This window comes from Pinus tabuliformis, chromosome 1_2 (assembly GCF_031772625.1).
Source record: "Pinus tabuliformis cultivar Carrire ecotype Pingquan chromosome 1_2, CPIR1, whole genome shotgun sequence".
In the NCBI taxonomy this organism is placed as follows: Eukaryota; Viridiplantae; Streptophyta; class Pinopsida; order Pinales; family Pinaceae; genus Pinus; species Pinus tabuliformis.
The window spans coordinates 766,794,122-766,820,596 of NC_142298.1; the positions used below are offsets into that span (position 1 = coordinate 766,794,122).

A 26,475-nucleotide genomic window follows, 5' to 3' on the forward strand; every position below is an offset into this window, starting at 1 on the left:
TGCTGGCTCACGTGAAGATCTCGTCCTTGGTGAAGCCACCCAATGGTGTATGGTTGTGGATGTGCTGTGGTCGGTAAGCCCAATCGCTTCACGACCTTTGCCGAAATGAGGTTCTTCTGACTCCCGCTATCAACAATGAACTGTATCGGGGGGCCCTTTACCCACATCTGGGAGTGGAAGAGACGCTCCTCCTCCTCTGGATCTTCGGGTTCATTTTTCTGGATCTTTGCGGTAGCAACAGTGGCGCTGGGATCCGCATCAATGATCTGCTTCCCTTTTTCATACCCCTTATCGGGTTCTGACTCAGAGTCGGAACATGCATCTGATTCTGAAACCTTTAGCTCAGCCACCAGTGACTGCTTGGCCCGACACTCACTTGTGTTGTGAGTGGAGCTCTTATGGAACTCGCACCATTTTCCAGTGTCCTTTCTCGGCTTCGCGGCGCTGTTCTTTGCTTGCAGCTTCGGCTGGTTGTCTTGGGCTGTCCCGCCTTGGCTTTGTCCTTTGTTCTGTGGTTTAGGGGCACCTTTCCCCTGCTTTGGATTCACAGATCCAAAGTCTCGCTTCTTTTGTTTAAACTTCTGCTCGACCTTGACGGCATATCGGTATGCTGCGCCGAGCGAGGGGATGTTTAGGAATTGTATCTCTTCCTGGATGTACTTGTGCAGGCAGCCACGGTATTTGAGTATCAAATGTTGCTTCGAATCCTTGATACCCAACTTTGTGCAAAGGGTATGGAAAAGATTGGTGAACTTCGGCTCGTCTTGGTCCCTTCCCTGTCGCAGCGTGGTCCACTTTATGTATTCATCCTCATAGCTTCCGACAGGGTAGTACTGCTCCTTGATGGCATCCCGGAACAAATCCCAGGTGGGTGCGGCTGAAAATAGTGAGCCAATACTTTCATCCTTCTGCTCGCAGTAGGTTTCCCACCAGTCCTTGACGTGGGGGGCTGCTTTGAGAAGAGCAAAAACAATCTTTTCCCGACTTGAAAATTCATGAACAGAAAAATAACCCTCTAGCAGATTTAACCATTTATCTACGGCATCTGCGTCTATCTGACCTTCGAATATGGGGATTTCAAAATTAACTTGTACCTTAAAGGGTGTGGCGTTTCCATAGTAGCTGCTGGAAGCCGATGCGTCGCTTTTGGGTAGCCGCTGAAGGATCTGGGCAAAGCTGTCCTACATCGCGTTCCGTTGTCGCTCGAGGGCTTCTTCGAGCAAGATTTTGATGGGATCTCCTGCCCCCTCGTCTTTCTTCTCGTCCGCCATGGGAGGCCGTCGGGATTTGCGAGGCTGGTCTTGCAAAGGTTCAACCAGTCAAGCCCTAATTCCTTATATCCCGACCTTGTTGGGGACATGCAAAGAAAAACAGAGAAAAAGCAGACCGCTCTGATACCACTGATCCGGATTTAAACAGGAACGCAACAAATTACAGAGATAACCATCTACACAAAGATGCAGCGGAAATAATACTTCATTTCATTAATGGAAAATACTGAAATATGCTTACAACCAGAAATGGAAATAAACCAGCTAGGGCGATGGTAGCTTATCTCTGAGGAGAGATGTGATGGCTACATGCCTCTGCACTGTGTTACAATGAGGCTCGAAGGCCTATTTATTGTTGAGAAACAATGGAAAACCCTTAACATTTCAAAACCTAACCATAGGAGATGAAACGCCAAACTGTGGGCTCCGTTTGGGGTAAATTGGTACATCAACTTCCCGGGGTCGTAACTTTGGCATATGATCTCCGTTTGACGCGTACAATAGCTCATTAGAAAGATCTATCCGAGCACTATCATTGTTGGAACGGGCAACATCGGTCCATCCCATGGACCCATGTTGCCCCCGGATTCCCCAAAAAACGTCGTTTAGGGCCTCAAAACGGCTCCGGAAGTTCAGGACCCGAAAAACTGCTAAAAATAGTAAGTTGTGCTACAATTAAGGAAACTGAAAATGCTGAGAAAGACAATGGTGGGGGTCCAGGTGGACTTGGCAGGTGGCCACCAATATCCACCTGGATCATGGATAGATAGTCTCTAACTAGTTACATTTCTTTTGCTAGCTTAGTCATTAGATCTAATCTCTAACTTTTGTTCATTTTGCATTTTTAGTTTAGTTTAGATTAGTTTTCTTGCTCATTTTATTATCTAGTTGCATTAGCATTTCTAGATCTAATTTCATTTTGCAAGTAGTTTGTTCACTCATCATTAGCTTGAAATAGTTTGCTTTGGGTTTCATTGAAGAGTCTATTTAACTACTTGTCTCTTGATCATATTGGCATCTCCATTGAAGTTGCTCTATCTCATCGTCATTGATCTAATTCGCTTTGTTTCATTGAGTAATTTTCGCTTGCTTCATTGATCATTGGCATAAGCTAATCCCATATTAATATCATAATTTGTGCTCAAAGTGCTAATTCCTAATTTGATCATATAAGTGGAATGGTATTTTGCTATTGATAAATCTTAAGATATTTCACCTTTGAAGCATTTCATTCTAATTGTATCTCACTTGAAGCAATTAACTAATTTAGATCTAGTTTGCATATTGCATTCTCTAAAATTTACCTCCAAGCATAAGCTTGGTTGATAGAAATTTAGGACAAACTTCCCTAATTGTCATTCAATTTCCTAAATTTGAGTTTGGATCAAAGGTTAAAATGTGTGACTTCACATTTCTCTCATGGTCGAGTCCCTTGTAGGAACGAAGGCACATAGGTTGTATTGAAGTCCTAAGGGGGTATCATTAATGAGGCCTTAGCTTTCTCACTTAACGTTCTTGCAACTACCCGCTAGTCCTTACCAAGTTGAAGGAGTTGAGGGGAAATCACACCTTAGATTGGGTATATAATAAAATTTACCAAGACCACTTTGCCTCACACACTTCACATACACTTGTTTGCATCTTTCACACAATTGTCTATTGTACAAGTTATGTTGTGAGCATTTCACCAAATTTGCAAGCATTTCACCAAATTTGCAAGCATTTCATTTATATTCTTGTACTTGTTCACTCACATGCTCTTGCCAATTGTCCTTTAATGTTATTTCATCATAATTGAGCCCATATCTCTTTAAAAGTACAAACCCTATTTCCTTGCAAGTTCTAAATCCATTTATTGCTCATATCTTAAAGTTATATATAATCTCTTGTGTGATTCACTAACCTCTTGCCTTGAAACTTCTCTAATTGTGTAACTTGTTCATCTTCTCGATATATCATATTTGCAAGTATTGTGGATTTATTTGGGAACATATATGTCTTGCAAATATATTTAGCATTTGTTTAATTACACTTGTCTTGTAGGATATCTTGTTGAATATAACTGATTTTTATCCATTGTTGATTGTTATGTGCTTTTAATTATTCACACTTGCTAATCAATCTCATTTCAAGATGTAATTCAAGTTGTTAAATTGGTGAAGCCTTAACTAATCTAATTAACATCATAATCTCTTAGAGCTTGTTATCCCTAGCAAGTTTTCCTTTTTGAATCATCTTTAGGGACCATCCCCCTTGGTTTAGCTAGGAGAGAACCTAAACGGAGAGAGTTGGGAATAGGTGACATCTTTTCTCTGAGTGTTTCGCCTTTAAGGCCACACCTTGTGGGATTAAGGACTTTTCCCACATTAATCTAGGCGTGCATCTTAGGCGACAACAGTCCCAAAAAGATCGGTCTTCACCACAAAGTAGACTTGGATTTCACCTCTGAATGTGCTCAAATATTATCACAGACAAGGCTTCAGACTTCACTTCAGATCCTTATACTCTTCCACAAAGATTCAGACCTCAAACTTCACCATAGAATTTGGTCCCGTGCTCAAAATACTCGAACTGTACTCAACATATTATAGTCATTTGAGAGAGGGAAGGAGGAGTGTCTTCTTATCTTCATTTAAGCCTCCTTGTCTTCTTGTCAACCTTCACTTGAGCGAACATAACTGAACTTCTAGTGTGCTTCAAACTTTGATCTTTGACCCTTCTACAAAGATTTAGGTCTTCTTGTATCTCAGATGAGGGCCTCTTTTTCTTCATTTTATCTTATACCTTCAATATTGCTTTTCAACCATAGCTCTGATACCATGTTGATTTTCTAGTTGCAAGGAGACCAGAATTTTTTTTCTTCCAAATGATACATTCTTAATTTTTTAGAGTATTCAAATCATCAAGCAATTATAATTAGAAAATTTCAACCATTATCTTCAATAGAGCAGTAGAGATCACAATGAAAACAATGAGACAAGAGACACCAAAATTCTCTTGGGACAAACCCCACAAGGGAGAAAACTCGATAATCTTTCCTTAAGAGAGTGTCCAATTCAACCAATTTGTACATGTAGCGACAAAACTGTAGCTTGTTGTGCTTTAAATATAAAATACACAATGTGTTGTAACTTGTAAGTAATATTTTTATTAATAAGATGAATGCACAAGGATGAATGAATGTTTTTTTGTTTTCTAGAATCTAGGATAATCGGTAACTGGTGAGAGTTATCCTGAACAGACCCAGGATCAAATCTAACTGGCTGCCACTATAAACCTAGGCTACGTGCAACAGCCTGCAAGCCGCACAATAGGAGGAAACTTATGCCTCAACAAGAGCTGAGACGTTCGCTATGGGGTCGCCTACTCTTCTAGCCAAGACACAAAAGGTCATATATATACTCAATGAGATTTGAATCCTCATCTCGTGGGTTTCACCCAACGAAACTTACCGTTAAACCCCATATCACTGTATAAGGATGAATGAATGTTACAATGAGGGCTCACTTATATACCTAGGTAGGTGCCCCTTCAATGAATGGTCATGTCCCTTAGAACACGCCTCTTCATTAATTAATCAATTAATTAACTATAATTATGTTTACTATATATTCATTTATATTTATTTTATTTTATATAATTTATATTCATAACATTGCCCCTCTCTTCAAAAAGCTTTGTCCTCAAAGCTTAATCGCATGACAATTTCTTCGCTCAATGACAATTTCCCCTTTTTTTGCCACATCATTTCAACATCTGTAAGCAATATTACTGCACTTTTACCCCTTTCCTTTTGAATTTTGAATTTTTTATTTTTATTTTTAAATTTTTGTTATTATTAATATTTTTTTATGTTATTATATAAATATCAATTATTATATATATATATAAGTAACTTTATAAAAATATATTATTGTAACTTTTTTGTTTAAAAGTTACTTTATAAAAATATATTATTGTAACTCTTTTTTTAAAAGTTACTTTATAATGTTTTATAAAGTCACCTAAATATAATTTCTTAAAGTTATTTTTTATATATTTATATATGTTTTATATATATGTCTAATGGTTGCCATAGGGATTTGTATTGTCGCGCCCGTTGTGAAAGATGTGTTCTGCCTACCCTATGGTTATGATAGATGCCTTCGGTGTAGCTCAACTGCAGTTTCAGGATGAAAGATGAGTTCCCATGTAACACTTGGGGTTGACCATTCAAATATGTCGCTGACACATATACCCTATGCCTTTGTTCTAGCATAAAGCCCAACGCATGGACAAAGACGGGTGGCTTGTGAACAATACAACTACACCAACCCACGATATGTTTGGTGTCAAAACCATCGGTGCCAAGTGACAACGATGGATCCTTCAATATATTGATGAGAGGGCCATACATGGAATGAATGTGAGTGCTCAAAAACCGATGTTGCGCACATTGGTCGTAAATGACATTCAGAATTTGTAGAGAAATGTGGAGGTGGGTGTCGGGTAATTTGTCGGGGAATTCGACTTTGAGTTGCACTAGTCTGTGTATGGCCATGGCGATGTTGATTTTTCTGTCGAGGAATGACATGCGGGCTTCTTCTTCGTGCGAGACAAGGTTGGAGAGTATGTGGAGTGTCATGTCGAGGTAGGCGGGGGTGGGGTCTGGGGTTCGATTCCTGTAGGCTTCGATTTCTGGGTTTGTCGCAGAGAGCCAGGAGGGGCACTCTTCGATTCTTTTTTGGAGCTTGCGCATTAAGAGGTTTCCGTATAAGACCGACATTGTCGAGCACGTCGAGGGGTGGGCCGATAAGTGGACGAGGTTGGGGAGCGTGTGTTTTAGGGATTCATCACCATTGAAGTTCTTGATGATGTACGACATTGCCCATTTTAACATTTTCTTGATTTTGGGGTCGGATTCGAAGTCCTAGTCGCAGATCACGAGGTAGAGGAGGTGGTAAGAATCGAACCTGAGACCTTGGGGCAGGGATTGTTGTTCCCCGTCCTTTGTGAACAACACAACTGTCTTCACACCCAAATACACCTGATCTGCCTGAAGCATATGCTTAATTCATTCACTATTTATAAATCGATCTGCAAGGTCCATAGACTGGGCTTCATTTACCAATGTTGCAGCTGCCACTAGATCTCCTGCATGTTTAAGTATTTTACCCTTCACCATGTAAATATCAATGACAGTTGGGGTATGTGCTATAGCCTCATCAATCTTGGAAATTACAGAGTTGGGAGAAAATCCATGAAGTCTAGCAAAATGCTTCATTTCTTTTCTCAATTCTTTTTGCAGAATGACACTTTTAATGTCAAATCATTGTCTAGTAAGTAGGTTTTGAGCATGGTATTTAGTTCATTGTCTAGTAAGTAGGTTTCGAGCATGGTATTTAGTTTCCCAATCGCTGCTTTCCTTGCCAAATATACCTCTAGTCTTTGACCCAACACAAAGTATACGAAAAATTGTTTCTTTAGGTCCAATTTTCAAACGAGATGATGGGTTCTTAGACATCTGTATTACATTAATTTCACCAAATGTACCAACAATTTTCTTCAAATCTTCTTTATCAGCTTCTTTATCAAGACCACCTATAAGAATTTTAGATTGCTTTTGTTTCTTCCTATCCCTTAATGGGGCAAGCATGCCATTAAATTCATGTTTATCATCTTTGTTAGCTATTATAATTGTAGATTCATCATTATTTTGTTCTTCATTTTCAATTGTCATATATCCACTTTGATTATCATGGTGGTACAACCTCATCCCCTTTACATGTGTCTTTAAAGTAGGATAGAAGGTTTCTCCCTAAGTATTTTGGTTAAGGATAGATAAGGATGATATAGTTTGTGGAAATGGATTAGGAAAAAAATATGAAATAACTTTTAAAGTCATGAAGTAAAGTATTAACTTTGTTTTTTGTTCAACTAGTCTTTCTTCAACTAGGAATCTTCATATAATTTATTGCAAACCTTTGGAAGGAATTTTTTTTATTTGACATTTTACTATTTTAGTACCATTTGCTTCCCCTCTCTTATTTTTTTCATTAATTTTTTAGTTCTTTTTTCATTTGATAAGCATTTAGCTCTAAGACTTTAGAGGTGGGGCTTTAATTGAAGTATTACACATTTTTTCTTTTCTCTTTTCCCGTCAATATATTATTTGGGGTTGACTTGATTGAGGTTTGCATGATTTTCTTTTTATTCATTCAAACTTTTATGATGACATTTGACAAGATTTTTATAAGTTGGAGAATATAAGTGTATATGGATGAATTGGAAATATAAAGGGAATTACGGAAAGTGTTAAGGTTGGAGGTGGTATGATTACACTCCCTACCTTGATACCTAATAGTACCTAGTGGCCTAGGCCAATACACACTTGTCTAAAAGTAATTATGCTTTCCCATAGTTAGACAAAACAATAAAGTAATATTGCAACACACTTTACAAACAAGTCAGAATCATCAAACACCATTCCAAGCTAGGAAACGACAAATGGAATCATAATAATTGGAAGAAATGATTATGGAATAATGTTTGTTAGCACATAAGAAATGAATATATGGGGGACAAGAACCTTGTACATGCAAAAACATTGCACTTGGTAGAGTGTGTTTAAGGTAGATACTCGAAAGGGGAAACATCTTAGAGACACATATTTCCTCTAAGATGGTGCCCTTTGAGGATAACTAACTTAGAGACACTCTATCAAGTGCGATGTTGTCGCATGTAAGAGGTCTCTATTTCAGCTCTTCAGATCGAGGCCTACTTGTCTCCTACAACCCATCATACACCTATGTTTCAAATTCATTATGTACTAGTATATCAATTCTTTCTTTGGCGATAAAGAGAAAAAAGAAAAAAAGGAGAAAAGGAGGATCCAAAGGTTTTATATGTGATCCAAACACAAATGCTATTATTTAAATATTAATTATGGGGATCCAAACACCAAAGTAACTCATGACCTAGTTTATTGTTTATGTATGGTTCGTTTCTATGCTCCAAATTATTTTTCGTGTGTGCAAAGGTTTCAACCAACAATATACGTATTGTCTGTTTGTGTCAAATCCAATAGGGCCCTGAGCTCAAGGAGATGAAACCAAGGGCTTCATTTGAGCATTACCATGGGCTTGACCTGCATGGAAGGTTTGAATAGCCACCATTTTCCTTCTTAATCTAGAACCATGTGTTAACTTATTAGGATTTTGTGTAGTAAAATTAATCCTAGTGAACTCAATATGAACCTCTTCCCATTTGGCATAGGTCTCGGGCGCTAACGAGTGCCCGAGCATCAGTACATTATTGTGTGCTTCCAAAATTCAATGTATGCTTGCAAACTGTAGTAGTTCTCATTCATCACCTTTACATGGCATGAATTCCAAATATAAATTAGTGTTTAGGAAGGTTTCTCATATATAAGTAATTTCAAAACTAAACTTGAAATACCCCAAATTCCAAGCATTTCTTGTCCTAAACTTCTTGGGATATGCCACGTGGGTTCTTCAAACACATTTATGTGAAAATTCGCTTGAAATGCAACAAATGGAATTAATTCTTCTAACTGATAAATTATGCAGTTTATTTACTACGATAAATAACGAATTAATCACACTACAATTACTTCACAACAATAACGGCACGGAAAATAAAATGTTGGAACTAAGAAATATGTTACCACACACACATAAAAATGACATAAATATTTTTGGACAATTGTCCCTGGAAAAACCCAATGTGGGAAAATCAGTGCAACAACTGAGGGTTTTATTATTATGCAATAGTGAAATTCTTAGTACAATAAAAATGATGCCAAATTGGCATTTATGTCTGAGAGAAATACTGGTAAAATCAACTTAAGGAATTTACCCTCCTCTCCAAGCAATCCCACAACAAACTGAGCCTCAGAAACTGGCTCTCCAAAACCTTGCACAAACCCTTCTGCGTTGCCTTTGCGCATGCCTACTCACACTAGCTAGAAACTGCCTTTGAAGATGACGTCTAGCTTGTTGCTGCCTCTGGAAGTGATTCTCTTGGCCTCCTGGAAATTTTTCCAGCCACTGGAAGCTGAATCAACCTCTCTCTTCACTGAATCGAACTGCCTTTCTTGAGGCTCTGCGCATCCTCTTAGAGAAGTAAATCGGCCTCCTCTCTTGACTCTCCGGAAATAGAATCCTCCTCCAAAATCACTGCTTCTGCCCCTCTACGTCCCTTCTGTCTTGAACTCTCTTCCTCTACTCGACCTCTGAAGCTGGATAGCTCGACTTGCCAAGGAACTCGCACTACTGGCTCTCACTCTGTGTCTTTCTCCATCTATCCATCTATCTCTTCTTATAATCTCCAGTTGAAACTTCAATGACCATGATTAAAACTTAATCAATGGTTGAGATCATCTCCAAGTAAATCCGTGTGAGTTTTTAGAGAATTCTCACCTTTCTCAATTAATTACTTATAATTAACCTGTTTTCCTAAGTTAGACTTGGAAAATTTAAATGGCGGTCAATTAATTTAATTGAGCTGTCTCTAGGTGGAATTTCCAGGAACGGTTTATGGGTTTTGGAGATCTACTGTGTTTTAGCCTCTCCACAAAGTTTGAGACTGGAACACCATCCGATGCTACAAAAACTAACACTCACTCTTAGCGAGGACGCTGTTCTCTAGCGCTGCATTGCTACAACACCCTATATTTGCATCATCCTCCATACACGCTGCTGATGTCTGACAACTGTAGATGTCTGCCACTGTCCACTAACCACTGCGCTAACTTTGATTCATCTGCTATCAACTATAGTTGAACCATGCCTGCATCTGTGCTACTGCTGACACTGCACTGTACAATGTATACTATTGCCAACTCTGCATTTGGACTGCAATCCAACTAACACTTCCTCTCGTTGTTGCAACTACTACTGCAACTACTGCAATTGAGAAGCATCCAAAATACTGAATCAACTATGTCTCTGTACTGCAACTGTCTCCTGAGTCTCTGACTGCTACTAGCGTCTGCACTGTCTACTAGGAAATCTATGTTGCTCTTGATTCTGCACTGTGCCTCTTGCACTGCTATCAACACTTCTTTGCGCTCCTCAGGAGTCGGTATCTGATTGTAACTAGTCTGCACCAACTGACATTGATCTTCCTGCTACTGAATACTGTGGGCCCTTGTAGCAAGGGTAATGATCCATGTGAGGAGTAAAATGCAACTGCTGCTCCTCTATTGACCCTGCGAAGCTCTGCGCAACTCTGGAGTCTAGAACTCAATGTCTCCCCACCTCTTTCCTGGAAGTATGGATGCATACAAAGCGAATTGGTCCTCAAATTTGAAAGACAACTGATCTATCTCTGCGGATGCTACTGCCTGATCCTACTTCTCCTTCTTGTCCTTCTTCCTCTGAGGACACTGAGTAATATAGTGGCCAAACTCGCCACACATGAAGCACTTGATCTTGGATATATCCTTCTTCTTCTTCTTCTCTCCCTGCGAGCCTTGTCCCTGATTGGGACCTTTTGCTTTCCCTTTTGATGCAAGGGCCACATTTTCTTCCTCTTTCACACCCTATGATCCTCTATTGTTGTTGTTGCTGCTTATGGAGCTCTTTATTAGAGTTTGCCTCATCTCCTCTTGCATTAGATCTTCCCACACTCGATCCCACCTAGGTAACTAAACTCGTCCTAGAATACCCTGGACGAAAGTTTCCCACTCCTTGGTGACATTGTTGAGGGCTAAACGCACAAGATATGTAGCTTGAGGTGCTTCTCCTACAACTGCAAGCTCATCCCAGATATGCTGAATTTTGGTGAGGAAGGGGTCAATGCCTTCACCCTTCTGCATAAGAATATTCCTCAACTTTTCCTTCAGGAACATCTTCCGCTGCTCGGAAGGATTCTGATATAGTGAGGCAATAACATCCCACATTTCTTTGGTCGTATTCTTGGCCGCAACGTGTGAGACTATATGATCTCAAACTCCATCAAGAATCAATTGCTTTGCCCTGGCCATCTCCTTATTGTAATTAGCTAGCTGGTCCGCATTTGTAGGTACTGCGACACCTCTTTCTGCATATGTCTTCAGAGCCTACTCGTCCAACAGGAAGGACATCTTGGCATTCCAGACACAATAGTTCGATGCACCGTCTAATCTGTCCTGATCTCAAAGTTTTGCTGAAGTCATCACTCAAAAACTCGACATGGAACGGAAATCTCCCTCTTTCACCTACTAGGCTACTAGCTCTTCTATTCACACTCCTTTCTAGAGTGAGAAAATTTGCCCGCTGCAACTGGAAATTTGGATTTATGAAACTATAAGCCCTCTGAGAGAAACTCCATAGGTGTGTGCAATTTCTCTTCCACCCGATGCTAATTCTGCTATTGCAAACTGTTGCAAAACCCTTTTGCGGCCAGACAAAAAATTTGTTTTGCGAAAACACTGAGTTGTTGCTCCCTGTGCCTGTTGGAATCACTTCCCCTGACAAATCGAACTTTCCTTCCTTCTGCGATTGGAAAATTGAACCTTGTTCAACAATTCACACTCCTTGGGTAGGTACTGCATAGCCTCTGAAAAATTCGTCCCGCTGCTCCCTCTAAACAACAAAATTTTTCCTCTTTGACTCTAAGCCTCTTGTCTATCAACTGCGCTCTAATACCATGTGAAAATTCGCTTAAAATGCAGGAACTAGAATTAATTCTTCTAACTGATAAATTATGCAATTTATTTACTATGGAAAATAACAAATTAATCACATTGCAATTTCTTCACAATAAAAACTTTGCGGAAAATAAAATGCTGGAACTGAGAAATATGCTAGCACACATAAAAATGACAATTATTTTTGGACAGTTTTCCTTGAAAAAACCCAATGTGGGAAAATCAGTGTAACATCTGAGGGTTTTATTATTATGCAACTGTGAAATTCCGAGTACAATAAAAATGATGCCAAACTGACATTTATATCTGAGATAAATACTACCAAAATCAACTGAGGGAATCTACCCTCCTCTCCAAGCAATCTTGTAACAAATTGAACCTCAGAAACTAGCTCTCCAAACCCTTGCGCAGACCCTTCTATGCTACCTCTGCACAAACCTACTCACACTAGTGGAAATTGCCTACTCACACTAGCGGAAATTGCCTCTGAAGATGACGTTTAGCCTGTTGCTGCCTCTGGAAGTGACTCTCCTTGCCTCCTGGAAATTTTCCTGGCCACTAGAAGCTGAATCAACCTATCTCATGACTGAATCGAACTGGCTTTCTTAAGGCTTTGCGCAACCTCCTGGAGAAATAACTCGGCCTCCCTGACTCTCCAGAATTGGAATCCTCCTTTGAAATCACTGTCTCTGCCCCTCTGCGTCCCTTCTAGCTCGAACTCTCTTCCTTTGCTCGACCTCTGAAGCTGGATAGCTCGACCTACCGAGGAACTCGCACTACTGGCTCTCACTCTGTGTCTTTATCCATCTAACCATTGGCCTCTTCTTATAATCTCCAGTTGAGACTTCAACAACCATGAGTAAAACTTAATCGACAGTTGAGATCATGTCCAAGTTGATCCATGTGAGTGTCTAGAGAATTCTTACCTTTCTCAAGTAATTACTATTAATTAACTAGTTTTGCTAAGTTAGACGTAGGAAAAATTTAAATGATGGTCAACTAATATAATTGAGCTATCTCGAGGTGGAATTTCCAGAAACGAATTCTGAGTTTTGGAGATCCCCTGTGTTTTAGCCTCTCCACAAAGTTTGAGACTAGAACACCATTCGATGCTACAAAAACTAACAATATAATCTAAATTTAGTTTGCAGGGTCTTGAAATCGGTGTTATACATTTTTGAGTGACCAAGGAATCCATGATTTGGTTATCAAACAATTCTTATTACCATACACTAGTCAGTGTTTACATCTACAAAATTGATTGGTTGCAATAAAAAATTATTTCATAATTACATCAATTAACCCTTGACTAATCCACACACAACATTAAAACAAATATGTGGACTCTATGGTAACCAATGTTATCAGAACTGGACCGGTCATTGAACCGGTATACTCCAGATTGGAAATTGGTCAGAACTAGACTGGAACATGGAAAAAATCTGAACTGAAAAAACTGGTCAACCAAAAACAAAAAAAATATTTAAATTTGAAAGAAAACCACATATATTCATGTGCATCCATATGAATCCAATCATTTATACACAAATAAGCAAAAGTTCTCATTTATAGAGCATGTAAGGGTGCACATAACCAAAATAACACTGAGTGCAATCTATCTTTGAGCTGAAAATACATCAAAAAACAAGACCTAGATGTCCTTTAGAATCCAAAAAAAATCATGCTACAACAATTACCTACATATCATCAAAGTATTTTCCTATATTGGGATGTTTGTCATCAATATCACCCTTTAAGCATTCAAATTAGATAGCAAATGCTTAGCATGTCAATTCAAGTTTTTATTTGAGTTATGGGTACATTTTTAGTAAGATCGTAATAGAGGAGTCCAACAATCAATGCCACTAACATCAAGGTACATAGAGGGATTGGTTCTCTTGATTAAATGCTAGTTCAATATCCTCATATCATATCGTACAGATAGGTATAACCGACTAGAGAAATCGACAGGGTTTTACAAGGACAGGCGATTCCTATGGAGACACAAAACTTACATGAAAACTATGGATATGTCTAGAATGTGGACATAGAGGTTGAAGGAAAAACTTTGGTTATAAAGTGTATCTTGGAAGACGAATCCGATATTTCTGAAGTAGTGACGTGGATACAATTGGATACAGCTCAGAGGAGGCAGAAGACCAGGAATGACAAGAGAAGAGACCGAAGAGACCTGTCCTAGATAGAGGAGCAAGACCAAGAGATTATAGAGATGTACAATGATGGATGTTAATACGTCAAAGAATATAATGAAAAGGCTAAGGTGAGACAAAACAAACTAACAAAATGGAACGTGAGCATCGAACACATCATGCAAACAACAAGGTAGAACCACCATAAATGAGACAAGAAGAGGAGGTACAATAAAGAAAATAATGGAGGATAGAACTATGGCAAGGCAAAGCAAGGCAACAGGATGACCAAAGAATATGCAATCAATTGCAAGGAACCTTGACAATGGAGAAGATGATGATGATGACCCTCACAAAGGGAAAAAACTAAGAGGTCATGCAGACTATAAGGAGACAAGAAAAAGAAGTAAGTCGAAAACATCAGATAGAAGGGACATGGTAAAGAGGGACTAATCGACCTAATTGTAGTTATAATAGGTTACTGATCAAGAAAGAAGGTTAAATTAACCAAGAAAGGGAATGCAACTGAACATAACCGTACAAGTAAAAACTCAGGATTTACGTGGTAAAAACCCTGACAGGGTGTCAAGGAAACATCCATGGGGCAAGGGATTGGAATCTCTATTCAATCAATAAATGATTCTCCTTACAATAGTTCGGGCATTCATCAATTTTATATATGAGCCTCCTCAGTTACATAACTACTGATTCGGTATGAAACTAACTTGTCAATAACTAATACAATTTACCCAAATTTACATTAATTAGTTGTCAATTACCAACAAACTCCACCTTGACAACAATTTTCCTAATCCCTTGCCCATGCCCATTCATCATCTCTTCTGCAAGCCAAGAGAAACTAAACACCATCGCAACTTCTACTGTAATTGGCTTTGTGAATATGTCTGCACAATTCTCCCGTGTATGGACCTTTTGAAGAGCTACTTTTCCACCATCGATCACATGTCTTAGAAAATGATACCTTACATCAATGTGCTTGGTTCTGCTGTGATAAGCAGGATTTGTAGCCAAGTGAATAGCACTCTGACTGTCACAAAGTACATTCACTTTCCCCTTCGTCCTTCCAATCTCATCAAGTAGACCCTTTAACCAGATTGCTTCTTTACTAGCATCTGAAGTAGCTGTATATTTTTCTTTGGTAGTGGACAACGCAACTGTTTCTTGAAGCTTTGACATCCAACTAATTGCTCCCCCTGCAAGAGTAAAGACATAACCTGTAGTAGATCTTCTTTTGTCCAAATCCCCTGCATAATCAACATCTACATATCCGCAGACTGCTCCTTCACTACCATTAAAGATGATGCAATGGTCACTTGTGCCTCTTAGATATCGAAGCACCCATTTCACTGCTTGCCAATGTTCTTCACCTAGATTTGCCATGAACCTGCTGACAACTCCAACTGCATGTGAAATGTCAGTTCTTGTAGATACCATCACATACATTAAGTTGCCCACAACATTTGCATATGGTACATGAGACATATATTGCTTTTCTTCATCAATTCTAGGACTCAAAAGCGAAGAAACCTTAAAATGGGAAGCTAAAGGAACATTAAGAGGTTTCACATTGTTCATACAGAGCTTTTCAAGTACTTTCTCCACATACTTCTGCTGTGATAACCAAAGCTTACCATTTTTCCTGTCTCTGTGTATCTCCATGCCCAAGATATGTTTTGCTGCTCCAAGATCCTTCATATCAAACGTCCTAGAGAGTTGAGCCTTTAACCTGTTGATCTCTTCCATGCTTTTGCTTGCAATAAGCATATCGTCAACATACAAAGCTAAGATAATGAATATGCCATTGAAACTCTTGAAGTATACACAATGATCATACTCACTTCTAATAAAGTTCTGGCTCACCATGAAGGAGTCAAACTTCTTGTACCATTGTCTGGGAGACTGCCTCAGACCATACAATGATTTCCTGAGCTTGCAAACTAATCTTCTGCTGCGACCTTGTACAAAACCTTCTAGTTGTTCCATATATAACTCTTCATTCAAATCACCATGTAGAAAAGCTGTTTTAACATCTAACTGTTCTAACTCAAGGTTAAGTAATGCAGTTAGTGCCAACACAGTACAAATAGAAACAAGTTTTACAACTGGTGAAAAAATCTCATGAAATTCGATACCTTCAACCTGAGAATACCCTTTTGCTACCAGTCTCGCCTTATACCTTTCGATACTTCCATCAACTTTCTGTTTCAGTTTGAAGACCCATTTGCATCCAACAACACTTCTCCCTTCAGGAAGTTCTACAAGATCCCAGGTATTGTTCTTGGCTAAGGAATCCATTTCTTCTTCCATAGTCGTTTTCCATTTTTCGCTATCCGTATCATCTACTGCTTCCTAATAACAAGAAGGTTCCCCATCTTCAGTAATCAAAGCAAAAGATGAAGCAAAATCTTCATACCTTTTGGGAGTTTTTCTTTCCCTTGTAGACCTTCTTAGAGTGACTGGTTGCTGAATTGGTTCAGAAACTTCAATAGCTTCCTTTGTATCTTCAACACCTTTTTCTCCAGAAGTCTCTTCTTCCTTTTGACTGTCACCGAAAGGTCTAGCCTCCAACTGAATTTTTTGATTTGGCGATACCTGTTCCTATTCAATTCTTTCATCATTTGATTTTAAAAAAGAAGATTCATCAGATGTTACATCTCTACTAATGACTATCTTCCGCGATGTAGGATCCCACAACCTGTATCCTTTCACTGCATAGTCATACCCAACAAAGACATAACATTTTGATTTTGGATCTAATTTTGAACGCTGATTTTTAGGAATAAGAGCATAAGCATCACCGCCAAATATCCTTAAATGTGAATAATCACAAGACCGACCTGACCAAACCTCTTCAGGAATTTTATAATTAATTGCTACTGAAGGTGATCTGTTAACTAAATAACAAGCAGTGGATACTGCTTCTGCCCACAACTCCTTTTGCAAGTTAACATTGTTGATCATGCTTCTGGCTCTTTCCATAAGAGTCTGATTCATACGTTCAGCAACACCATTTTGCTGAGGAGTATAAACAACAGTTTTGTGTCTAACAATTCCTTCATCCTTACAGTATTGTTCAAATTCTATTGAAGTAAATTCACCACCATTGTTAGTTCTTAAACATTTAATTGATTTGCCTGTTCTTTTCTCTACCATTGCTTTAAATTGTTTAAAGATATTGAATACATCAACTTTCTTTTTCAGCATAAAGACCCAAAATTTACGGGAGAAATCATCAATAAACGTTAAAAAATATAGAGCACCTCCATATGATACAATAGGAGATGGTCCCCACAGATCAGAATGAATATAGTCTAAAATATCTTTACTATTATGATTTCCAGTTTTAAATCTCTGTTTACACTGTTTTCCATACACACAATGTTTACAAAAATCCAACTTCAAAGATTTTAGATCAGGAAGTGATTTACGTTTCATTAGTACCTGAAGACCTTTCTCGCTCATGTGACCCAATCGCTGATGCCACAGGCGAATACCCTTTTTTTATTATTATTTGTTTCTGATACAATCGCTGCTTCACTGACCTGAGTACTTCCTTTAAGTCTGTAAAGATTTTCGACCTTTTCTGCTTTCATAACAATTAGGGTGCCTTTAGAGATTTTCAACACTCCATTCTGACATGTAAACTTATAACCATCCGAATCCAACACTCCAAAAGAAATCACATTTTTCTTCAATTCAGGTATATGTCTAACACTAGTTAATGTTCTAACTGTGTTATCATACATTTTAATCCTGATATTTCCATCCCAACAGTTTGACATGATACATTATTACCCATAAACACAGAACTACCATTTACATCTTTATTTGAAGTGAACCAATTTTTGTGTGGACACATGTGATGAGAAGCACCAGAGTCTAATAACTAGCTTTCAAAACCCTGAGAGACATTACATACAGGTGAAGTTTCATTTATCATACATAATTCTTCAGCAGATAAAACTTCGTCTATCATACCTGAATCAACCTGATTTGCTTCCTTCTTTGGGTTATCAGACTCTTTTCGTTTCCAACAGTCTTTCTTCAGGTGTCCAATTTTATTGCAGTGCCAACATTTTGCCTTACACTTCTTTCCCTTTGATTTAGATCTGGAAGACCCCCTTGTTTTTTCTCCTCTTTCCTTTGACCGTCCTCTAGCTATCATGGCTTTTGATGCAACTATTTCAGTACTGGATTTCCTTCGTACTTCTTCAGACAAGAGAACTCCCACAATTGATTGAAACTGATTGAAGTTACGAAGTGGTCCCATGACTCGGGCAGAGAACACAACAAGGTTATAGCTTTGTCTTCTTCCTGAATTTTAACTTCCATATCTGATAATTGGCATATAAGTGTATTAAAAACATTCAAATGTTCTGCAACTTTTGAACCCTCCTTCATTCGAACACTGTACAGTTGTCTTTTGAAATAAATTCTATTGGTTAATGACTTTTTCATATCAGTGTTGCACGAAGCGCCCCCCCCCGGATCGAAGCTCCGAAGCGCGCCCTGTACGGAAGCGCCGTACGAAGCGCGCTTCGGAATTTTGGAAGCGCGATTCGGAATTTTTTTTGCGCTTCCTGGAATTTCCGAAGCGCCGGCTTTGAAGCGCGCTTCGTACGGCGCTTCGGGCCGCTGAAGCGTGGCGCTTCGGAGCAGGAAGCGTGCGCTTCACGCACGCTTCCGTACGCTTCGGCGGAAAGGGGCGCGCCCAAGGGAGAAAAACAATTTTTTTTTTAATTTTTTTTTTTAAGTTATGTTCACTCAACTTAAGGGGGTGGGTTAGGGTGAGGTTAGAGTGACGTTAAGGTGAGGAATGAAAAGAATAAAGCCCCCATTCTTTCCTCATTTTCTCACTTTGAGTTTATGAGAGTTGGAGAAGAGAAGAGAGGAGAGGAGAAGAGAAGAGAGGAAAGGAGAGGAGAAGAGAGGAGAGCTTGGAGGAGTGAAGAAGGAGGAGCTAGGAGAAGGAGGAGGAGCTTGGAGCAAGAGCTTGGAGGACTTCATCTACAAGAGCTAAAGAGGTAAGTTCAAACCCCAAACTCCCTTGTTTTTTTGAATTTTTTTTTGTATTTTTCTCCTCCCTCTCCTACTCTTTCCCATTGTTTCTACTTGCTCCTTTATTTACAGGTTGCCGTTGTCCACCACCTATATCCATATTCCAAGATGGTGTTCTTTTGGCTTCTATGTATCATTCCACTCTTGGTTTTAATGATGGCAAGGGTGAGGAATAGAAGGGAAGAAACAGAAGAGGACATTGGTGATGGTCCTAATAGTAGTGACCCAATGTATGATGAGGAGGAAGGGTTTGAAGAGGAAGGGGATGAACTTGAAGGGGACACTGAAACACAAGATGGGAAAGCTACATCAACACCCTTGTGGAACTATGTGACCAAACTTGATGGGGGAAAGGGTGGTGGATCTTACAAATTTGTGTGCCCTCATGGTTGTCATGGAGGAAAACCATATTGTGGTTCATATACCCGTCTGAGGAGGCATCTTTGTGGGGTGCTGGACAGTGATGAAAAAAAGGGTTCTGTGGGGGTACAAATTTGCCCAAACATTTCAACTGAAGAAAGAAGAAAATACATCCAAATAGAGATGGCTGCACAACAAAAAAACAAGAAACAAGAAACTCATTCTGAATCAAGTGCAACCTCTAAATTTGGTAGTTGCTCATCTCCTCATGGTACTTCTGCAAGCTCTGGAGGTAGAAGAACAATAGGGGATTTCCTTAATGTTGCTGGGAGGGATGATGTGGATGGAAAGATAGTCCGTTTTCTTTGTGCTTGCGGTGTACCATTCAATGTGCTTCGCTCTCCCTATTGGCATGAAATGGTAAAGGCCATCAATGAAGCCCCAAAAGGATACAAGGCCCCCAACTATGAGAAAGCTAGAACAGTGTTATTAGAAAGAGAAAAAGCTAAGGTTCAAAGAGCTTTGACACGTTTTACAAATGAGTGGGTAGATTCTGGGGTATCCATTGTATCAGATGGGTGGACAAATATTAGAAACCAACATTTGATAAATGTTCTTGGTGTTTCTTCTAGTGGTGCAGTATTTATTGCATGTCATGACTCCTCCTCCATCACTGCATCTGCACAAAACATTGCAGATCTCCTATTGAAATCAATCAAAGATGTTGGTCCGAATAATGTGGTTCAAGTGATCACAGATAATGCAGCAAATTGTAAGGCAGTAGGAAAAATTATTGAGCGTACTCATCCACACATCTTTTGGTCTGGGTGCCTGGTTCACACATTGAACCTTTTGATGCATGATATTGTGAAACACAAAGAATGTGGGTGGATTGCTGAGGTTTACAGGAGAGGGAAGCAGCTCATTAAATTCATCACAGGGCATACAAGGGTAAACTACTTCTATGGCACTTACTCCAAGTTGCAATTGCTTAAAATTGCAAAGACAAGATTTGCTAGTTATTACCTCACCTTTAGGCGGCTAGTGAAGGTGAGACAAGCTTTAACTAATCTGGTGTGTGCTGAAACATGGGATGAAATTAACACTGACATAGATGGTGCTAATGCAGTCAAGGACACTGTTCTTGACATTTACTTTTGGGGACAGGTTAAATATGTTTTGCAATTCACCAAACCAATTTATTACATGATCAAGTTTGCAGATTCAGATCGACCAGTAATTGGGGAGGTGTATGAGCAAATGGATAGCATGTTGGGGCAGATTAAAGACATTGTTGAGCCTAGAGATATCACCTTGTACAATTATATTCGTGTAGAGGTGCAAAACCGATGGGAAATGCTTAATATTCCATTGCATGCATTAGCATATGTTTTGACACCTAAATACTATCATCCATCATGGCTTTCAACACCAGCACCTGGGGGGGGAAGCAGGAGAAAACCACACCAAGATCAAGAGGTTCACCAAAAATATATGGCTGCATTGAGTAAATTAATCCCTGATGAGGAGGAGGCTGCATTGGTACAGAGACAGGTGAGCAACTATACGCTCAACACTGGTCCATTTGGGAGCATGCATGCAATTAAAGATCGAGAGACTTTTTCTGCTCTTGAGTGGTGGAACATGCATGGAGGGGGTACTCCACTTCTACAGAGTTTGGCATTGCGGGTGCTATCACAGGTGGTAAACACTTCTTCTGCAGAGAGGTGTTGGAGCTCTTATTCTTTCATCCACAGTGTTAAAAGGAACAGGTTGAGTTTAGACCGGGCAGAGAGCTTGGTTTATGTTCATTACAACTTGCGATTGTTGTCCCATTACTGTGAAGATGCAAAGTCTAATAAAGACTTGTTGATTTGGGACAAGAATCCAGAGGAGCCCAATTTGGAGGATGGAGTGTTGCGACTAGAGCAATTAGAGGATGCTCTTATCCAGGTATGTCCATTGTGGTATGAATTTTCCAATTTTCCCTTATAAAGCATTTCTCTAATTCATGTTTTTTAATTTTTTTGTTAACTAGTGTTTTTTTTTTGCATGATTTTTTTGAGCGATTCTAGGATGATGATGACCGTGTTGATATGCCACCACCCCCACCCCCATCTGGTCCCTTGGTTCCTAGGTTCCATGGTTCAACACCAACAGCAGGGGGTTCTTCTTCATCAGTTTCAGTGCCACGACTTCCACAGGCACCATCTTCTTCATTGCCACCACGTGGAGGCCCGCCACCACGTTCTATTCGTGGTGGAAGGAGGAGAGATTAGTAGATATATTCACAATCTACTACTTTTTGTCATAGATTACTCATTAGACTTGTAGACTTGTGAATTTGAATTTTGAACCTTTTTGGCTTGGCGGTGACCAAGTGACATTTTGTAAACATTATTATTTGAATTTTGGACATGACAAATGTTGACAGTTGCTCACTTGCTAGATAAATCATAATATGCTCTATGTTTTATGTTTTATAATATGCTTAAATGTTTTATGTTTTATAATATGCTTAAAAATTTGATGTATGTTTGTAATAGCTAGAATATAGATGATTGTTGTACATACTAGTAACTACAATGGAATCATGGATGCCATATCTATCTTGATTTATGCAAAAATATGCATGTTTTCATGTCTTCTACAATTAATTTGGTATTTGGGATGTTTGTTTTGAGTATAAATGCAAAAAAATATAAATATATATATATATATATATATAGCAGACGCTTCCGCGGACGCTTCGCTTCCTAGATTTTTGGAAAATGACGCTTCGGCGTCCCCGCTTCCAAAAAACGCTTCCGCTTCGCTCCCGCTTCGTGCAACATTGTGTCATATATAGTTTTTCCAGTTTTTCCCATAAACCTGAAGCTGTACTCTTTTCAACAATGTTGAAGAGAACTTCATCCGCCAGGCATAACTTGATGGTACTGAGAGCTCGGACATCCAAGTCCTCCCAGTCCGAATCTTTCATGCTTGCAGGTTTCTTATTTGCCCCGTCCAAAGCTTTGTGCAACCCTTGTTGCACCAGCAAATCCCTAACTTTTAGTTTCCATAGAGCAAAGTTGCTCTTGCCGATGAATTTCTCCACCTCGAACTTTGCATTCGACATCTTGGCCATTTCTTTCCTCCTAGGGTTTCCTTTTTTTCAACTAGGGTTTATTTTTGGTTTCCCTTAAAAAAAAACCAAATTCCTTTCTACAATTCTGAGCCTTTGTTTTTTTTTAGTCTGTTTATTTAAAAAAAACAAATTTCTGAACCTCCCCAAGAAAAAAATAAATCCTTATTTCAGTTTTTTTTCTTGATTCTGTTAGAGAAACCCTTCAACAGATTTTACTAAAAAATAAAACTTGTTCTCCTTTCCTTAATGAAACCCTGCTCTTCTCTCATCAATTTTAACAATTTTCTAAAAAAAATTTCCCACTGGCTTTTGAGCCCAAATATTTTGGGGGGCAAAAATTGTTTTCAAAAAATTATTTTTAAAATTACCTGGATCTTCCATAGCGAATTGATGAAAACAAACCCTCTTCCCAGACTTGCAACAATGGCCAAACGCGATTTCACCTCTGCATTCGCCTCCAAAAAATATCATGCAGAGGGTCTTTACTCTCACGCACCCACAAAAAATTTGCTACGCAGAGCAAAGAATGGCCTGGCCATACGCAGGGGTTTCGTGCTCCTCTGGAGTCTTCACGCACTGGCCTTTGGCAGCTCCTCGCACACACAGAGAGCAGAGACACAGGTTCGGTGGTCTGGCACAGTCCATGCAGAGACTCAGGTTCACATGTAGACAATGGCAGCGGCTTGGCAGCGTAGAGGGTTGGCGGTGTTCACAGCAGCACTAATCCGCTCCGGTTCTGGACAGGGCCTCCTCGCCAGTCCATGCAGAGACACAAGCTCTGGCTTCACGCACCCCCCGTTTACAGCACTCCACGACGGGTCTTGAACCCTCCTTGACGTTGCCTTGTTGCCACATGCACACAGCCTCAGATGGGCACGGACAACACCCCTGGTTCATATGCACTCCAGACTCAACTCAAAACCCCGCTCTGATACCAATTGTAGTTATAATAGGTTACTAATCAAGAAAGAAGGTTAAATTAACCAAGAAAGGGAATGCAATTGAACATAACCATACAAGTAAAAACTCAGGATTTACATGGTAAAAACCCTGACAGGTTGTCAAGGAAACATCCACGGGGCAAGGGATTGGAATCTCTATTAATCAATAAATGATTCTCCTTACAATACTTCGGGCATTCATTTGTTTTATATATGAGTCTCTTCAATTACATAACCACTGATTCGGTATGAAACTAACTTGTCAATAACTAATACAATTTACCCAAATTTACATTAATTAGTTGTCAATTACCAACACTAACCTTAGAGAAGAGGACGATGAGGCCAAAGGTTTGTTGAGTGGAAAATACACAGTGAATCCTCTTTCAAAAAGGACCAAAAAAAATAACCCACGCATACAAAGTCTAGAAGATGAAAAGATAAAGAAAGAGAAACAAGCCCAAATGAAAATGAATGGAGATAGATGAGAAAGTATGATTGGGACAGAGCAACTAAAAAGAAAGCGGAGAGGCAACAAAGAGAGGATTTGGGAAAAGGGAAATGGGAAGAAGTGAAAATAGGAAAAAGCAAACCTGGAGTTGAAAGGATGAGGCAGGAAAGAGGAGACACAAAAAGAAAAACACAAGAAAAAAAGGTAAGACACCACAGTAGGGAAGACAAAGGAAATAAAGAGAAATAAAGAGAAAGGAAGGGGATAAGTCGGAAGAGCATGATGGAGACAAACTCGATGATGAGGACAAGGGCAAAGGGATAATTCATAACAGTGGGGAGGATGACTAAGAGTCCAGGGCATGGAGTAGGTGGTTTGGGCCTACAGGACACTGCATTAGAAATGATGCAGCAAATCTTAGGTACCATACACGTGGGATGGAACATCTTTGGCAAGAGGGCCAAGCAGCAAGCCAACAATGGCGGAGAAGGCAATGCAGTGCAATGTGTTTGTAGAGGATGTCGTAGAAGACAAAGGATGTGGGACAAAACAGGAATTTCACTATCATAAGACAAAGTAAAAAAGAAAATTATTGCCCAGGCAACGCCTCCCAAAATACATGACAAACTGAAGGCACTGATGACCACATATGGCTACTATTTCAATCGAGTTAAGATAGAACCCTCAAAAACGGGCCTCCTGGAACTTTCAAAGGTGACACAAAGTGTCATGAAAACTTACGAGGAGATGCAACAAGAGGACAAAATAGAGAGAGAGACTCCCGGAAGGACCAAATTGAAAATTTGTGGGTCATTGCTAGGAGTGTCATCCAGTTATCCCTTGTTTGATAGGGTATGTTTGTGTTTAGGGAAATAGATGATCTGAATGGATCATTGAAGACCTGATACGACAGAGGTTAACTCTCGTTATTTTGTGCTGAAGAACAATTGTGAATTTCCATGCTTAAAGCCTGTTATTCATGCCTGGAGAGAAGATCATTTATGCATTGGAAAGAAATGTCCAAGTCAAAGGAGGAGGAGTTTATTTGATTTTATGTTATTTTATACAGGAGAATCAGTAAACCTGCTGCCTTGTCACTGAGCTAATCAGGTTAGTAAGACTGCCACTATACTACTAAGTCTAGCTAGCGCCTTGTTACTGAGGCAATCAGGTTAGTAAGACTGCCACTATACTCCGCCTTGTTACTGAGGTAATCAGGTTAGTAAGACTGCCACTATACTCCCAAGTCTAGCGCAACCGCCCTCAGGTCGATAAGTTTGAATCTGAATGAAGCCCCTATATTAGTTGGCAAACACCTTCTAGTGGTTATCCTCCGTGCTATACAGCAGGCCAAGGATTAAGGCTAAAGCTAACACACCCTGGCAAACACCTTCTAGTGCTTGAATCTTGTTTTGTTTTTGACAGTGGAAATGGATTCAACACCATTAAAAATTCTTTGGGCCACCCAAAACCTTGAAGCTTGACCGCTGTATCCCAGATTTCCAAAAATTTCTGCCGGATTTTATCAAAAATTGTGTTGGAATTTCCATTGTTTTCTGGGCAAATTTGAAAACTCATTAAACTATGCGATTTTGAATATCTCTATTATGCAGGATGAAAAGGGAAGACAATTAATGCTGCACCAAAACGTTAACTTGACAAATTTACTCGCACTAATTTTTCTTTCTGGCAGTGGACCTTCCTAGTTTCGGTGAAATGAATATACGTTTATTTTCTTGTGATGTCTTGTTATCAAATCCATGCATGTATTTATAAAGCCACATGGTATGTTTAAACAGCAAGTTATTTGAATGGTTCTCAAGTTCTTGTAATACATTGTTCTCACAGCAATTTACTTGAACTGTTCTCAAGCTCTTGTAGTTGTTCTTTATCATGCCTGAATAAACGACTAATTTGGATTTTTGAATAGAAATTTAGAACAAAATTTAGTTAAAATCACTGTTTCTGAAGCTTTTGTTCTGATAGCATTTGCTGTTTGGTGCTTTCTTGGAGCAGCGTTCCTATGTGGTGTATCCACCAGTGGGTCCTAACCCTCCCTCTCCGGAAGAAATACGAGAATTGGCGCGAAAGAACAAGTTCCGTTGAAGATCTTATTCTGGAATATCATGTTGCGTTTCTAAAAAACTAAATTTTCGATTGTTTAAATGACAATGTGATGATGCCATTGTCGAGGCTTTTGCTTTTATGTGGCATAGACCAAAGTTAATTGTAAAATATGTCTATATATTTTATTTTAGGTCGACTTGTATTACGCAACTAAAATTTATTATTTTAAGAAATTTTTGTTGGAAAAAATTAGACTAGATTATTTAATTTCGTGTGGGATTGCAAGTAAGTTTTAGATGAATTAAAAACTATTCAATTAGAGAGATATAACAGTGTGATTCAATATTTCAAATAATTCTATCGTTATCTCATATTTTTTTCAATATTTTATCAAAT

The 26,475-nt window shown here is 39.2% G+C and overlaps 2 protein-coding genes across 2 annotated transcripts in view; both read left to right on the forward strand.

The window, feature by feature from the left end:
• LOC149208090 (uncharacterized) overlaps positions 1-26,273 on the forward strand; it is a 113,541-nt gene extending 87,268 nt beyond the window's left edge. The window contains exon 3 of the mRNA XM_089395930.1: positions 26,029-26,273. Within this exon, the coding sequence (XP_089252056.1) occupies positions 26,029-26,118 (90 nt within the window). The 3' untranslated portion in view covers positions 26,119-26,273. The remainder of the gene's footprint in view (positions 1-26,028) is intronic.
• LOC149208091 (uncharacterized) lies at positions 18,972-21,998 on the forward strand. The gene is made up of 2 exons (XM_089393999.1): positions 18,972-21,446; positions 21,569-21,998. Exons 1-2 carry the CDS (start codon positions 19,242-19,244, stop codon positions 21,770-21,772), a joined length of 2,409 nt encoding a protein of 802 aa, XP_089250125.1. The 5' UTR covers positions 18,972-19,241; the 3' UTR covers positions 21,773-21,998.
• Positions 26,274-26,475: the final 202 nt, after the last annotated feature.